Genomic DNA, 16,072 nt, shown 5'->3' on the forward strand with positions numbered 1-16,072 from the left:
ATCACTATTTTCTTCTTTTTCTTCAAAGAGAAGTGATGCCTGCAGGGAACAATCCTGCATAAGATACTGCGTTGGACTGGCTTGTTTCCAGGGCGATGCTGGTTGGGAGCTGGGCAGGGGAATTGTCACCCGAATTTATAAGCCCATCCCTCGCAACACCAGGGGGCAGCTCGGAGAGGAAGAATGATGACGAGCTAACAAGCCATCATATAATAGTGATACAAGGGCAGATCAGTCATGATTTTTAGTTGAGTATGCATATTGAGCCACGATGTGTGGCGTTTATCACGGGGACTCTCCGTGGCATTCATGAATGGTTTAGTTTGGGAGTGCAACCGCAAGGGGTTCATGCATGAAAGTGGACTTCCGGTTGCACCATACATGCATAGTTTGCGCTCCCACTAACGTCATTCGGTGCGTGGTGCGTTTAGTTCTTGCTGTTGTGATGGACTTCTAAAATTCTCGTGCAGGTGAATAGCAACAAAATTCGCGCTGCCGGAGCGCAACATTTTGCTTCAAGTTTAGTGCACGGCCAAGACAAATTGCACGTACGAATGCCAAACAATTCACCGAGGTGCGTGCGTAGGCCCGGCGTCAAGATCAGCTCGGCGGAACCAGCAACTTTTAATTGCTTGATCGAGTGCATAAAATTCAATTAAATCGGGGAGATAGGTATATACAGATGAAATTAAAAACTGGTTGATTCGACCGATCTCGTCATCCGTACACGACGGCCCACGAAAAGCGATCGTTTTATAGGCGCGGCCGGTCTCCGTCTCCCGCCGTTTGCTACGCCGGCCGCAGACGGACGTCTCCGACGAGCGGTGCACCCAAAAACGCAGTACTCCTGACAGCGTCCGTTCACGTGGTGCTCGCGACGGTCGAAAACGAACCGGTCACCGGGACGGGATATGTACCACCACCACGGCACCACCTCGGCAACCGAGCCGTTGCTCTCTCTCCTCTTTATAAAGCACTGGTGCACCACACGCTCGCCACTTGCTCGCGCTCTCCCTCGCCCACGTTTCCCCGGCCGGCACAGGCTAAAAGCTAAGCCAGGACCAGCGCCCAGCTCTGGTCACGGGGAGCGTGTGTGCCGGTGTGCGGCTGCGGCGGGCCGGAGTGAGCGAGGATGGGGAACTGCCAGGCGGCGGAGGTGGCGGCGGCGGTGGTGCAGCACCCGGGCGGGCGGGTGGAGCGGCTCTACTGGTCCACCCCCGCTGCCGAGGTGATGCGCGCCAACCCGGGCCACTACGTCGCGCTCGTCACGCTCCGGGTCGCCGAGGAGCGCCAGGACGCCGACGGCGGCGGCGCGCGCCGCACCGTGCGCCTCACCCGCGTCAAGCTCCTCAAGCCCAAGGAGACGCTGCTCCTCGGCCACGTCTACCGCCTCATCACCGCCAACGGTAAGCTTCGAGTCTCCGATTCTCGTCCTCTGCCTCTTCTCCTCCATGCTGTGCCCACTGCTAACATGGCATGGAAAAATGGTGCGTGCAGAGGTGACCAAGGCGGTGCAGGCGAGGAAGGAGGAGAAGCTGAGGAAGGCGCGGCAGCAGCTGCAGCAGCTGGAGTCGTCGACGCGGCAGAGCAAGCTGCGGCCGGCGGCCGACGGTGACGACGTCGACGACGACGACGACGAGGCCAGCTTGGATGAGAGTCTCGATCAGGTGGTTACATGGACTTGAGCTCTATTCAATCCAACTACTTTTCTCTCTCTCTCTCTCTCTCCCCCGATGCCGCCATGCACGTTCTCTGCATGATTGATGCGCCTTTAATTGCCTTCTCTCCAAGGGTTACTAGTTAGTTGTTCCTCGCGATTCTCACGTCTTCCTCAGTTCGTCCACACACAACACTGTAGGTCTTCAGCTTATTAGAAAAGATGGATTTTATCTGGGTAATCGCCATTAGAATTTTCGCAGCTGCAAAATCTGCCTAGTTTCGGCAGAAATCGTTAGCATTTAGCTAAATGGAGAGAATCAGTTTGGAGTACCTGACAATTCTCAATCCCAGTTGACATGCATAAAACAAGATGTGGTCCTGTGGACCCAACTGATTGATGCCATGTACCGTCCACAAGGGAATTTAATGCTTAAAATAGGGGATGCAGAATGATAAAACAATCATGATGATAAATAAAATAGTGAAGAGTCGCAACCTAGTGTCAGGAGCAAAGAATCGTCTGCGAGATCCCTTTCTGCTTCCGTTCTGAACCGCGGCAACATGCAAATGTTCCATCTTCTGATTACTCTACACCTGTGACTGCAGTTGGCACGCCAGGACGGAGGAGATGGCCACCGGAGCTCCGGCGCCCGGCACCGGCAATGGCGGCCCTCGCTGCACAGCATCGACGAGGCCGCGAGCTGATGCCCGGCCATACATAGCCCTCGGTGGATCTTCTGTATTTTCGGCGTCCACCCGGCTTCAACAGATTAATCTAGCTCGTGTTTATGGTTTGCTGCCACATCTGTGTTGGATCGACACCCCGATACGAGCGGGCCGCTTCTGAAGCGACTCCGTCGATCGGAGCGTGTCCTGTGTCTTTGTACATTTTCAGGGTTTCTCGTCAGGATCTGTTAGTGAGAGCGAGACTGCCTTTTTCTTTCTTTCTCTTGATACATTTGCACCTGATTAAGATGCATGAAAGAAGTTCAGAACACGACTAGCTAAAATATCCATACAAGAGATGATGCCATGTTCATAGCCTCTGAGGAGTGATGACACTTCCTCCGTGTTTTGTTGTTGCATCTCTTGGCGCCGAGTTCTCAATCATAAGCACGGTGCCGGCTGCGGGCGCACCTGCAAGCTGCGGCTGCAGGTGGTGGGGTGGAATCAGTCGTCTGATGAGAGCCTTTTGGGCTGGAAGCTCGTTGAGCAGATTCGCGTCGGCGCTGCGCATTAGTTTAGTTTAAGCTCCTGCGAAGAGAGTTTAAAATTTTGACGCCCACGATACCCAAGCTCTGTGTGTCTGTTTGGCGCTTTGGCGTTTGGCACCGGTGGTTGGTCACATGCTCTCTGTGGGGCGTGGGCTGCGATATGCTGCTGCTGATGATGATGATGAACAACACAGGAGATGACATTTCCACCGTAGATTAATGGCCAAGCTGTTAGTTACTCCTACTTGTTGCTGACCACAATTAGTGACAATTGAATACTGGCAGCATCAGCTGCTGTGCTTACCACTAGTTAATGTGGCCGGCACCAAATCGATCCACCCAGCCTCCAATGGCGGGGTGAGTTCCTCCGTAAGTGGCAGCTTTTGGCCACTAATGCACGCATCAACCGTATGTGGCAGCTTGGCGGTGGCCGGTGGCCGCTTTGTCCATCAAAAGGCCAATTATGCAGGGTAATCATATGCTTTGGAGATCGCCTGCAGGCTGCGCCCGAGCCCGCGGTCGGAAATGAAATCTTCGCTTTATCTTGGATTTAGATTGTGTTTCTGCGCAAAAGTTACTTGTACGTGCGTGCTTTCCTTGATCGTCAGAGCCCTGAACGAAGCTGGCTACAGGTTGGAAGGACGACGACGATGAGTTTAGCTCGTGTCATGTGCCGTGGAGAAGTGCCACCGGCGGACTTGGCCTGGCATATCGGGCAAGCTATCTCATGCTTGGCAACGGAGTACGAACTGGTACTTGCTGGAGTACAAATCGAGACGGCTGGAGCACGTACGGAGCTACGTGCAGCAACCAACGGCTAGCATTGCCATATCTCCAGTGTACATCTTTCCCTTTCCTCAAACACACGGCACACTCAAGCGCGTGCCTCAAATTCACGGAGTACGCACGAATTTGCGCGTGTGGCCTCCACGAAAACTCAAACGTGTGCTCGGTTCGGGCCGGTGACGATGTGTGGCACGTAGGCACGACAACACGTGGATTTCCCGCCATTCGATTGCTTCGCGTTTCGAAATTTAGTTTGGACTTTGCAGGAGGGACCGGTGAGGAGCGGCTAGAGGCTCCCTGCCCGCGTGCTGACGGCGGCATTCATCTTCACGGCGAGGCTCCATAGGGTTCCAGTCAGCTTCGAGATCGGGGTGACGCGACTTTCGATGAAAATCGCCCCAACTGTGGTCATGGCGGAGGATGACGGCGTCTGTGACGTCGTTCCCTTATCGAGGCATCGTCGTTGCAGGTTGTGACACCGCGCTCGGGTTGCTCCGGGGGAAACCCTAGATCTGGATCTCCTGGATCGGACGATGACGGGATCTTCAGTGTCGTTTTCCTTCTTGGGGGGCATCGTTTTGGGGCATGAGCTGGCTGAAGGAGACAAGAGGAGGTGCGGTGTTTCATCTACTACAAAGCCGATGGCGGGTCTCGGCAGCGTAGCGCAGCAGAGTTTCAGCGACGGGTGCGTGTGGATGAACGCGTGCAAGAGGGTGACACTGGCGTCATGGTGGCATTGACAGCAGTACGGCTTTGGCAAGGTAAATGTGTTGATCGTTCCTAAAGGTGGGACGGCGGAAGATGGCGGTGGCACATCCAGAGCATGCGCATGCGATGCGTGCTGAGGGTCGGCCAGACCGGATGGTGCTCTCGACACGATGCGGGGTAGGTGTGAGGCCACCAGATTATATTGTGCACTTTCATATGGTTCGGGCACGTTATCAAGAGTGTAGGTGTGCGACTTTGTTCGCCAGATAGGAGGCCTCGGGTTGATCCATGTATTCATGTTGTCAGACTCTGTTGAATAATACTCCCTTCATAAAAAAATATAAGAGCGTTTAGATCACGATCTAAACGCCCTTATGTTTCTTTACAGAGAGAGTAATTAAGATAGTTGTATGCATCGTTTGATGCAGAGATCAGGGGTAATCCTCCTTTTCAAAAAAATGACCCCTTCTTTTCTACGGCAAAGTACTCTCTATTGCAAGGTGATCAACATATTATCTTTTACAAGAGTATCAATAATCTCTACAGGCGGATCTTTCATCCACCCCGCACACACCTTAATTCTACCTAATTTGGCTAAATCATGGGCAACATAATTAGTCTCTTCAAGAGCATGCTAAAAAATAATATGCTAAAAATCACACGCAAGGTTATATATATCATCAAAAATTGATGTCGATAGACCGAAGGAGCGTCCTCCATTCTTCATTGTCTCTATCACCTCGATGTTGTCGGAGTTCACCTGTGTGCGGTTACAGCCGATTGTAGTTGCCAAACTGCAAACTGAGACCAAATTATAAGGCCAGTGCGTCGGCCATAAGCCCATCTCCGCACCAATCGATTTCCCCATTTCCTGCCGCGATGAATATGCCATTCAAGTCTCTGATGACAACGCCATATGAGGCCTTGAGTAAGTCTGGGTCAAAAGCCTCATCCACTTTTTTCTGAGGGAATTGACAATAGGAGAGAACTCCTACCGTGTCTTCATATATCTATATAAATAGGATGTTTACATAGACATACATACACATTTTACAAACATGATACATCCACTTTCTGGTGTCACCACCAGGAGAGTGGAATCTAGCACATCTCTACACTTTTTGTTAAACTGTGTTGTACAAGAAAATGGATCTAGAGCAAGCGTGACCTAGTCAAGCGTGGCACAGTAGGAGTAGGGCCGCTCTACGAGCTACTTTGAACCTATGTTGCAACAGTCCAAGATCTTCCTTGAAGCGCGTATGCCAGGATCCAATGGTGGGATTGACTCCTCTAAAGTGCTTGTTATTTCTTTCTTTCCACAGACTCCAGGTAGCAGTTAGGAATGTTGGGGAACGTAGTATTTCAAAAAAATTCCTACGATCACGCAAGATCTATCTAGGAGAAGCATAGCAACGAGCGGGGAGAGTGTGTCCACGTACCCTCGTAGACCGAAAGCGGAAGCGTTTAGTAACGCGGTTGATGTAGTCGAACGTCTTCGCGATTCAACTGATCCAAGTACCGAACGCACGGCACCTCCGCGATCTGCACACATTCAGCTCGGTGACGTCCCTCGAACTCTAGATCCAGCTGGGGCCGAGGGAGAGTTCCGTCAGCACAACGGCATGGTGACAGTGATGATGAAGTTACCGGCGCAGGGCTTCGCCTAAGCACTACGACGATATGACCGAGGTGTAAAACTGTGGAGGGGGGCACTGCACACGGCTAAAGATCAACTTGTGTGTCTATGGGGTGCCCCCTGATGAGGACATAGACCTGGGGTAGGGTAATAGGCCTGACCTATACGCCCTACCTAAGGTCCTTGTCCTAGAAGCAAAGAAGTAAGAGTAAATAGAGGGGCCCAACAAAGGTGTCGAGTGCAATCCACTCGACTTACCATTCACTCGGAGACCCCTCCTTATTTAGGTCACTCGACCACTAAACCACTCGACATACCGAAGATCTAAAGTCGCTCAGCACAACAACGGTCGGACGTTTATTCATAGACTTAAGGATCATTTATAACACTTTATTACGGACGTTACCTGTAACGTCCCTTCTTTATGTACATTGAACCCTTGGTAACGGGGGATGGCCGGGGTCCTGGCGCACTCTATATAAGCCACTGCCCTCCTTTGAGACAAGGGTTCACACCCCTGTAAACACACACATACATAATCCAGTCGACCGCCTCCGGACTCCGAGACGTAGGGCTGTTACTTCTTTCGAGAAGGGCCTGAACTCGTAAAACTCGTGCGTACAACTTCGCCATTACTAGGATCTTGCCTCTCCGTACTTACCCCCTATTCTACTGTCAGTCTTAGTACCACGACAGTTGGCGCCCACCGTGGGTCAGGTGTCTTAGCGACTTATTGGAGAAGTTGCGATTTTTTCGATCCCCATCATCATGGTTTCTGGCGGAGGATTGGCCGAGGGCCGCGAGATCCGTCTCGGCGCGCTCGTGTTCGTCGCCGACGACTCTGCTTGGCTCCAAGAGGCTCCACTCGACCTCGAGGCTCTCCCCGTCCGTGGGGCAACGCACTTTCGCGCGTGCGTCCGCGGCGTCCTTCTTCGGCAGCCGTCGACTCAGTATCGGTCGGCCCCTGTTGCGTCCTTGCTCCCTGCTGCTCGCCGGCGCAAGCGTTCCGGTCGGCCGCGGCTCCAGCGGTGGGTGAGGCACGCGGTGGCTCGCCAGTCGGCCACCCCACAAGTCGCGGCAATCGAGCCCGACGAAACTCTCTACGGCCTGTTCGACTGGCTCCATCGAGACTGCATCCGAGTGCGACAGCAGTGATCCCGCGGCGGAAGTCCTGATGGTCAACGGACCGCGCAGTCCTCCTGGCTTCCCCCGCGACGACGGTGGCGATGGCGGCGGCGATCCGTCGCACGTCCATGAGGAGTACCGCCCCGAGCCCCTCTCTTCGCAGCAGAGGGAAGAGCTTCGCCGCCGTAACATGGATGCACTTCACACTCCTATCGTTGGAGAAACCCCCGAGGCCCGGGCCTTGGAGGAGGCGCGCCTGGCCAACTTGGCTGAGCGCACTCGACTGGAGAACCTGCAGCACGCACTCGACGAGCGTGCTCGGCAGCGGATTCCTAAGTCCAGTCGACGGCAGCTTTTTCCGCCTCCAACTCAGGTATACCGAACTCCGATTCAGAATCTCACAGCTGCAGCCCGAATAGTAGAGTCGATTCAGCCTTCCCAGTCAGAAGCTGGCAGAGGTTTGATGCAGATCCAGGCTTTACTCCGGGCAGCGGGAGAGCAGAACACAGCAATGTCTCAGTCGCGGAATAGGATTCATAGCAAATCTGTGATGGCAGACACAGTTTAGTCGGCTCACAGCCCAAGATCGCCTCCAAGGCGTGAGGGACGTGGAGATCGGCGAGATCAGTACAGAAACCGTGAGCAGTATGATCACCGACTTGACCACGATGATCGTCGTCGAGTGCCCACGCCTCCCCCAAGGAGTGGTTCATATGTGCCTCGGCAGCACGATGACATACGCCCTCACAGTGGTGGGCGAAGGATTCCAGTCGACCCCCCAGAGTCGGGCTTTGATGCGAGATCTATTCTCGTTCAGGGTCTGGTTGACAGGAACAGAGCTCACAGAGAAGGTCATGACAGAGACTATCCGACTGGCAGCAGAGTGCATGTCTCAGGCCCAGAGTGTTTCAGCAGAGCCATCAGGGATGCGGTGATTCCTCCCAACTTCAGGTTGGCGACTGGAGTCAGCAAGTTCACTGGTGAGTCCAAGCCTGACACTTGGCTTGAGGACTACCGAGTGGCTGTTCAGATTGGCGGCGGCAATGATGAAGTGGCCATGAAGCACCTTCCTCTGATGTTGGAGGGCTCGGCCAGAGCGTGGTTGAATCAGTTAGCACCTGGCAGCATATATAGTTGGGATGAACTCGCCCGAGTGTTTGTTAGAACCTTTGAAGGTACATGCAAATGGCCAGCAGGTTTAACAGAGTTGCAGTCCTGTGTGCAGAAACCGAATGAGACCTTGAGAGATTATATCCAGAGGTGGATCACATTGCATCACACAGTGGAGAATGTGTCAGATCACCAAGCAGTTTGTGCCTTCAAGGAGGGTGTTAAGTATCGAGAATTGAACCTGAAGTTCGGTCGGACATGAGATATGTCCCTGAGTCGGATGATGGAGATTGCCACCAAGTATGCCAATGGTGAAGAGGAGGACCGAATCCGGAGTGGCAAGCACAAAACAGTCGCCCAAGAAACCGGAGGAGGGAATTCCAGTCGGAAGCAGAAACGCAAGGCCGAGCCAGCAGCTCTTGGTGAAGCTTTAGTTGTGGACCAAGGGAAGTTCAAGGGGAAGCCCAAAAGGCCATGGAACCCTAAGAAAGTGAAAGATCAAGATGGAAATGATGTGTTGGATTTACCGTGCCACATTCACACCAAAAAAGATGAAGAGGGTAATTTCATTTACCCTAAACATACCACTCGACAGTGTCGGCTCCTGATCCAGCAGTTCCGAGAGAAACAACCCAAGGATAAGGAAAAGGAGTCGGATAAGGGTGAGGATAAAGAAGAAGAAGATGATGGTTTCCCCAACGTAAATTCCACTCTGATGATTTTTGCTGATGTTGAGAGCAAAAGTCGACTGAAAGTCATTAACAAAGAAGTGAACATGGTCGCTCCGGCGACACCCAGTTATTTGAAGTGGTCCCAGACTGCCATTACATTCGACCAGTCTGATCACCCAGCGCGCATAGCCACCCCTGGGAGGCAAGCGTTGGTGGTCGACCCAGTTGTTGAAGGCACTCGGCTGACTAAGGTACTAATGGATGGTGGCAGTGGCCTGAATATACTTTATGCTGAAACCTTGAAAGGGATGGGCATTCCGATGTCCAAACTCAGTGAAAGCAATATGAGTTTCCATGGGGTTATACCTGGCAAGAAGGCTGAATCACTCGGCCAGATCGCCCTCGATGTGGTTTTTGGTGATTCCAAGAATTACCGCAAGGAAAAGTTGACATTTGAAGTCGTGGATTTCTAGAATCATGCTATTCTGGGTATGCCTGCTTATGCACGTTTTATGGCTCGACCATGTTACGTATACCTCAAATTGAAGATGCCTGGTCCCAGAGGAGTGATCACTATCATTGGCAATCGGCAGAAGGCAGAAGAGTGCTTCTAGAAGGGCTGAAAGATCGCCGATGCACAAATGGCAGTAGTAGAATTGCAAGAGTATCAGAAAAATGCAGATCCGAGTGATTTGCTACGAGCCAAGAAGCCTGCCACAGACTCTACATTTCAGTCGTCCAGTGAAACGAAGCCGATTCACATTCACCCGACCGATCCCAATGCTGCTCCAACTCACATCTCAACAACGCTCGACAGCAAATAGGAAGAAGCGCTCATCCAGTTCCTCCGTGAGAACTGGGACATCTTTGCATGGAAACCTTCTGACATGCCGGGTGTTCCCAGGGGGCTGGCTGAGCACCGTTTACGAGTCGACCCAAAAGTGAAACCAGCCAAGGAACATCTTCGACGGTCCGCCGTACAGAAGAGAAAAGCAATTGGTGAAGAAGTGGCTCGGCTCCTGGCAGCTGAGTTCATCCGAGCGATTTACCACTCCGAGTGGCTCGCCAATGTTGTCATGGTCCCCAAGAAGGACGACTCACTTCGCATGTGCATTGACTTCAAGCATATCAATCGGGCCTGCCCGAAAGATCATTTTCCTCTCCCCCGCATCGACCAAATAGTCGACTCGACTGCGGGGTGTGAGCGCTTGTCCTTTTTGGACGCCTATTCCGGGTATCATCAGATCCAACTGTATGGACCCGATGAGATAAAAACAACTTTCATCACTCCATTCGGGTGCTTCTGTTATGTCACCATGCCATTCGGCCTCAAGAACGCCGGAGCCACATTCATGAGAATGATTCAGAAGTGTCTGCTCACCCAAATCAGTCGGAATGTGGAAGCTTATATGGATGATATTGTGGTCAAGTCGCGTAAAGGTTCCGACCTGCTGGCTGACCTTGCTGAAACTTTTGCCAACCTCAGAAGGTATGATATCAAGCTTAATCCATCAAAGTGCACATTCGGATTTCCTGGCGAAAAATTACTCGGTTTCCTCGTTTCCGAACGAGGGATCGACGCTAACCCAGAGAAAGTTGGTGCTATACTCCGGATGAAACGCCCTGTGCGTGTGCACGATGTCCAGAAGCTTACTGGTTGTTTGGCCGCCTTGAGTCGATTCATTTCTCGCCTCGGTGAAAAGGCATTGTCTCTTTACCGACTGATGAAGAAGTCTGATAAGTTTGAGTGGACTCCTGAAGCTGATGCAGTGTTTGTAGAGCTCAAAGCCCTGCTTTCCAGCCAGCCGGTGCTTGCTGCCCCAATCAGCAAAGAGCCTTTACTACTTTACATTGGAGCCACTGGACAAGTTGTCAGTATAGTACTCACGGTCGAGCGGGAAGAAGAAGGAAAAGCCTATAAAGTTCAGCGCCCAGTATATTACGTTTCTGAAGTTCTGACTCCATCAAAGCAAAGATATCCACATTATCAGAAGCTTGTTTACGGGATTTACATGACCACGAAGAAGGTTGCACACTATTTCTCTGACCACTCCATTACAGTCGTCAGCGACGCTCCATTATCAGAGATTCTGAACAACAGAGATGCAACTGGTCGAGTGGCAAAGTGGGCGATTGAACTCCTTCCCTTGGATATCAAGTTTGAGGCAAAGAAAGCTATCAAGTCCCAAGCAATAGCAGATTTCCTCGCCGAGTGGATTGAACAGCAACTGCCGACTCAAGTTCACTCGGAGCACTGGACCATGTTCTTTGATGGCTCCAAGATGCTGAATGGTTCCGGCGCTGGGGTGGTACTGGTATCCCCCCGAGGAGACAAGCTCGGATATGTTCTCCAGATTCACTTTGATTCCTCCAATAACGAAGCTGAATATGAAGCACTCTTATATGGGTTACGTATGGCCATTTCACTCGGCGTCCATCGCCTCATGGTCTATGACGACTCAGATTTGGTAGTCAATCAAGTGATGAAGGAGTGGGACGTCAGAAGCCCAGCTATAACTGGTTACTATAGTGCAGTGAGGAAGTTGGAAAAGAAGTTTGAGGGGTTAGAGCTCCATCATATACCCCGACTGAAGAATCAAGCAGCTGATGATTTGGCAAAGATAGGTTCCAAGAGGGAAGCCATTCCCAGCAATGTGTTTTTGGAACACATTCATACACCTTCAGTTCAAGAAGATCCTTTCACTGAAGAGCTCCCGCAGCCTAAGAGTGCCACAGATCCGACTGAAGTCGAAGTCCCAGCCGTGGTCGACTTGATCATGGAGGTTTTGGTCATCACTCCCGACTGGACAGTGCCGTATATTTCATACATTCTCAGGAAGGAACTCCCAGATGATGAAGAAGAGGCTCGACAGATCGTCCACCGATCCAAAGCCTTTACTGTGATAAGAGGACAGTTGTTCAGAGAAAAGTGTGACTGGAGTCTGCCAGAAATGCATAACACCAGAAGAAGGTCGAGTGATCCTCAATGACATCCACTCGGGGACCTGTGGTCATCATGCGTCCTCTCAGACCATTGTGTCCAAAGCATACCGAGCAGGATTTTACTGGCCACGAGCAAACGAGATGGCAAAAGAAATAGTCGACAAGTGCGAAGGTTGCCAGTTTTACTCCAACATGTCTCACAAGCCTGCGTCGGCCCTGAAGACCATTCCACTTGTCTGGCCCTTTGCTGTTTGGGGATTGGATATGGTTGGACCTCTGAGGACTGGTAGGAGCGGCTTCACTCATGTGCTTGTAGCAGTCGACAAGTTCACCAAATGGATTGAAGCCAAGCCTATCAAAAACCTTGAAGCCAGTACTAATGTTAGTTTCATCAGAGAGTTAACATTCAGATATGGTGTTCCACACAACATCATCACTGACAACGGGTCAAACTTCGATTTTGATGAGTTCAGAGCCTTCTGTGCTTCTCAAGGTACTCGAGTCGACTATGCTTCAGTCGCCCACCCCTAGTCGAATGGACAAGCTGAAAGAGCAAACGGATTGATTCTCAAAGGGCTGAAACCCCGACTAATGCGTGATCTCAAACACGCAGCAGGAGCCTGGGTCGATAAACTTCCATCAGTGTTGTGGGACTGAGGACAACTCCCAATCGGTCGACTGGCAGAACTCCATTCTTCTTGGTTTATGGAGCTGAGGCTGTACTTCCGAGTGACTTGCTCCACAATGCGCCCCGAGTCGAGCTTTTCTTAGAAGATGAAGCAGAACAGGCACGGCAAGATGCAGTTGATCTCCTGGAAGAGGAAAGAGAGATGGCTTTGATCCAGTCGACCATCTATCAGCAAGACCTGCGTCGATTCCACGCCAGAAACGTGAGGGGTCGAGCTTTCCAAGAAGGAGACTTGGTTCTTCGAGTGGATCAGCATAAACCACACAAGCTTGCTCCTGCTTGGGAAGGTCCCTTCATCGTCACCAGAGTGCTCCACAATGGAGCATACCACCTTTACAACGTCGAGCACAAGAAAGATGAGCCACACGCTTGGAACGCGGAGCTGCTCCGCCCCTTTTACACTTAAGTTTTCAGGCCGGTGAGATGTAATAAGAAATACCTTTGTAGTTGGTTTATCAAAAATAAGAGTTTTACAGTCTTCTAAAAAGATTGTCGTTGCTTATATTTGTGCCTAAAATCCCCCAGTAGGTGACTTAGCCACGAATCGGTTTCGCCTAAGTTTATAAAATCCTACCGAGTGATGAGCAAGCCTCTCACTTGGGGGCTTAGCTGCGAATCCGTTTCGCCTAAGTTTATAAAATCCTACCGAGTGATGAGCAAGCCTCTCACTCGGGGGCTTAGCTGCGAATCCGTTTTGCCTAAGTTTATAAAATCCTACCGAGTGATGAGCAAGCCTCTCACTCGGGGGCTTAGCTGCAGTCCAGTACTCGCCTAAGTTTGAAAAATCCAACCGAGTGGTGAGCAACCCTCCCACTCAGGGGCTTAGCTGCAGTCCAGTACTCGCCTAAGTTTGAAAAATCCTACTGAGTGGTGAGCAACCCTCCCACTCGGAGGCTTAGCTGCAGTCCAGTACTCGCCTAAGTTTAAAAACTCCTACCGAGTGGTGAGCAACCCTCCCACTCAGGAGGCTTAGCTGCAGTCCGGTACTCGCCTAAGTTTGAAACACATCACTATCCGCAAGGACGGCGAGGTGCAGGTCGACTGCAACCTTCTCGTCGGAGCTGCGCCACAAGTACAATGTACGCTCCATCCTTATCCGCAAGGACGGCGCGAATCCGTTTCGCTTAAGTTTATAAAATCCTACTGAGTGATGAGAAAGCCTCTCACTCGGGGGCTTAGCTGCGATCCATTTCGCCTAAGTTTATAAAATCCGACCGAGTGATGAGCAAGCCTCTCACTCGGGGGCTTAGCTGCAGTCCAGTACTCGCCTAAGTTTGAAAAATCCTACCGAGTGGTGAGCAACCCTCTCACCCGGAGGCTTAGCTGCAGTCCAGTACTCGCCTAAGTTTGAAAAATCCTACCGAGTGGTGAGCAACCCTCCCACTCGGGGGCTTAGCTGCAGTCCAGTACTCGCCTAAGTTTGAAAAGTCCTACCGAGTGGTGAGCAACCCTCCCACTCGGAGGCTTAGCCGCAGTCCAGTACTCGCCTAAGTTTAAAAACTCCTACCAAGTGGTGAGCAACCCTCCCACTTAGGAGGCTTAGCTGCAGTCCGGTACTCGCCTAAGTTTGAAACACACCCCTATCCGCAAGGACGGCGAGGTGCAGGTCGACTGCAACCTTCTCCTCGGAGCTACACCACAAGTACAATGTACGCTCCATCCTTATCCGCAAGGACAGCGAGGTGCAGGTCGACTGCAACCTTCTCCTGGGAGCTGCGCCACAAGTACAATGTACACCCCATCCCTATCCGCAAGGATGGCGAGGTGCAGGTTGACTGCAACCTTCTCCTCGGAGCTGCGCCGTAAGTACAATAGCTGCATCTCAAGTACAAAGATTATTCCGAGTGAAGAGCAAATTCCACTCAAAGGGAAACACAAGCATATTCAGAGATAAACCAAGTTCAGATAAATCCTAAAGTTCCGGACGACGGATCAAAAGTATTCGAGCATCAAGCCTGAAGAAGTTTAATGATTACACAATCACTCGGCATTCCGAGGCAAATAAAGGTGGAGCATAATGTTTCTCGGTCACGCGTCAGGAGAAGGACTGGCTGGGTCGCGCGTAGCCTCCTACTGGATTGATACCTTGGTTCTCGAAAACTGAGGGAAATACTTACGCTACTTTGCTGCATCACCCTTTCCTCTTCAAGGGAAAACCAACGCAGTGCTTAAGAGGTAGCAAGAAGGATTTCTAGCGCCGTTGCCGAGGAGGTCTACGCAAAAGTCAACATACCAAGTACCCATCACAAACCCTTATCTCCCGCATTACATTACTTGCCATTTGCCTCTCGTTTTCCTCTCCCCCACTTCACCCTTCTCGTTTTATTCGCCCTCTCTTTTTCGTTCGCCTTTTTTCGCTTGTTCTCGTTTGCTCGTGTGTTGGATTGCTTGTTTGTCACGATGGCTCAAGATAATACCAAATTATGTGACTTTACCAATACCAACAATAATGATTTTCTTTAGCACTCCGATTGCTCCTCTTACCGATACTGAATCTTGTGAAATCAATGCTGCTTTGTAGAATCTTGTCATGAAAGATCAATTCGCCGGCCTTCCTAGTGAAGATGCCGCTACTCATCTAAATAGCTTCGTTGATTTGTGTGATATGCAAAAGAAGAAAGATGTGGACAATGATATTGTTAAATTGAAGCTATTTCCCTTTTCGCTTAGAGATCGTGCTAAAGCTTGGTTTTCGTCTTTGCCTAAAAATAGCATTGATTCTTGGAATAAGTGCAAAGATGCTTTTATCTCTAAGTATTTTCCTCCCGCTAAGATCATTTCTCTCAGAAATGATATTATGAATTTTAAGCAACTTGATCATGAACATGTTGCACAAGCTTGGGAGAGGATGAAATTAATGATACGTAATTGCCCTACTCATGGTTTGAATTTGTGGATGATTATACAAAATTTTTATGCCGGATTGAATTTTGCTTCTAGAAATCTTTTAGATTCGGCCGCGGGAGGCACTTTTATGGAAATCACTTTAGGAGAAGCTACTAAACTCCTAGATAATATTATGGTTAATTATTCTCAATGGCACACTGAAAGATCTACTAATAAAAAGTGCATGCGATAGAAGAAATTAATGTTTTGAGTGGAAAGATGGATGAACTTATGAAATTATTTGCTAGTAAGAGTGTTTCTTCTGATCCTAATGATATGCCTTTGTCTACTTTTATTGAGAATAATAATGAATCTATGGATGTGAATTTTGTTGGTAGGAATAATTTTGGTAACAACGCGTATAGAGGAAACTTTAATCCTAGGCCTTATCCTAGTAATTCCTCTAATAATTATGGTAATTCCTACAACAATTCTTATGGAAATTTTAATAAGATGCCCTCTGAATTTGAGACTAGTTTTAAAGAGTTTATGAATTCGCAAAAGAATTTCAATGCTTTGCTTGAAGAGAAATTGCTTAAAGTTGATGAATTGGCTAGGAACGTTGATAGAATTTCTCTTGATGTTGATTCTTTAAAGCTTAGATCTATTCCTCCCAAGCATGATATCAATGAGTCTCTCAAAGCCA

General features: G+C 50.2%; 1 protein-coding gene across 1 annotated transcript; it reads left to right on the top strand.

Moving 5' to 3' along the window:
- Window positions 1-788: 788 nt before the first annotated feature.
- On the top strand, window positions 789-2,698 carry LOC109768825 (uncharacterized). The gene is made up of 3 exons (XM_020327550.4): window positions 789-1,406; window positions 1,498-1,667; window positions 2,266-2,698. Exons 1-3 carry the CDS (start codon window positions 1,133-1,135, stop codon window positions 2,362-2,364), a joined length of 543 nt encoding a protein of 180 aa, XP_020183139.1. The 5' UTR covers window positions 789-1,132; the 3' UTR covers window positions 2,365-2,698.
- Window positions 2,699-16,072: the final 13,374 nt, after the last annotated feature.

Source organism: Aegilops tauschii, chromosome 6, assembly GCF_002575655.3.
Source record: "Aegilops tauschii subsp. strangulata cultivar AL8/78 chromosome 6, Aet v6.0, whole genome shotgun sequence".
NCBI classification, from domain to species: domain Eukaryota; kingdom Viridiplantae; phylum Streptophyta; class Magnoliopsida; order Poales; family Poaceae; genus Aegilops; species Aegilops tauschii.

What these genes read in the sequence shown, in the direction of transcription:
- LOC109768825 (XM_020327550.4), top strand. Translation starts at nt 1,133, where the DNA reads ATGGGGAACTGCCAGGCGGCGGAGGTGGCGGCGGCGGTGGTGCAGCAC. An exon ending in CCGCCTCATCACCGCCAACG is followed by an intron (nt 1,407 to 1,497) that starts GTAAGCTTCGAG and finishes TGGTGCGTGCAG; the next exon opens with AGGTGACCAAGGCGGTGCAG. An exon ending in TGGATGAGAGTCTCGATCAG is followed by an intron (nt 1,668 to 2,265) that starts GTGGTTACATGG and finishes CTGTGACTGCAG; the next exon opens with TTGGCACGCCAGGACGGAGG.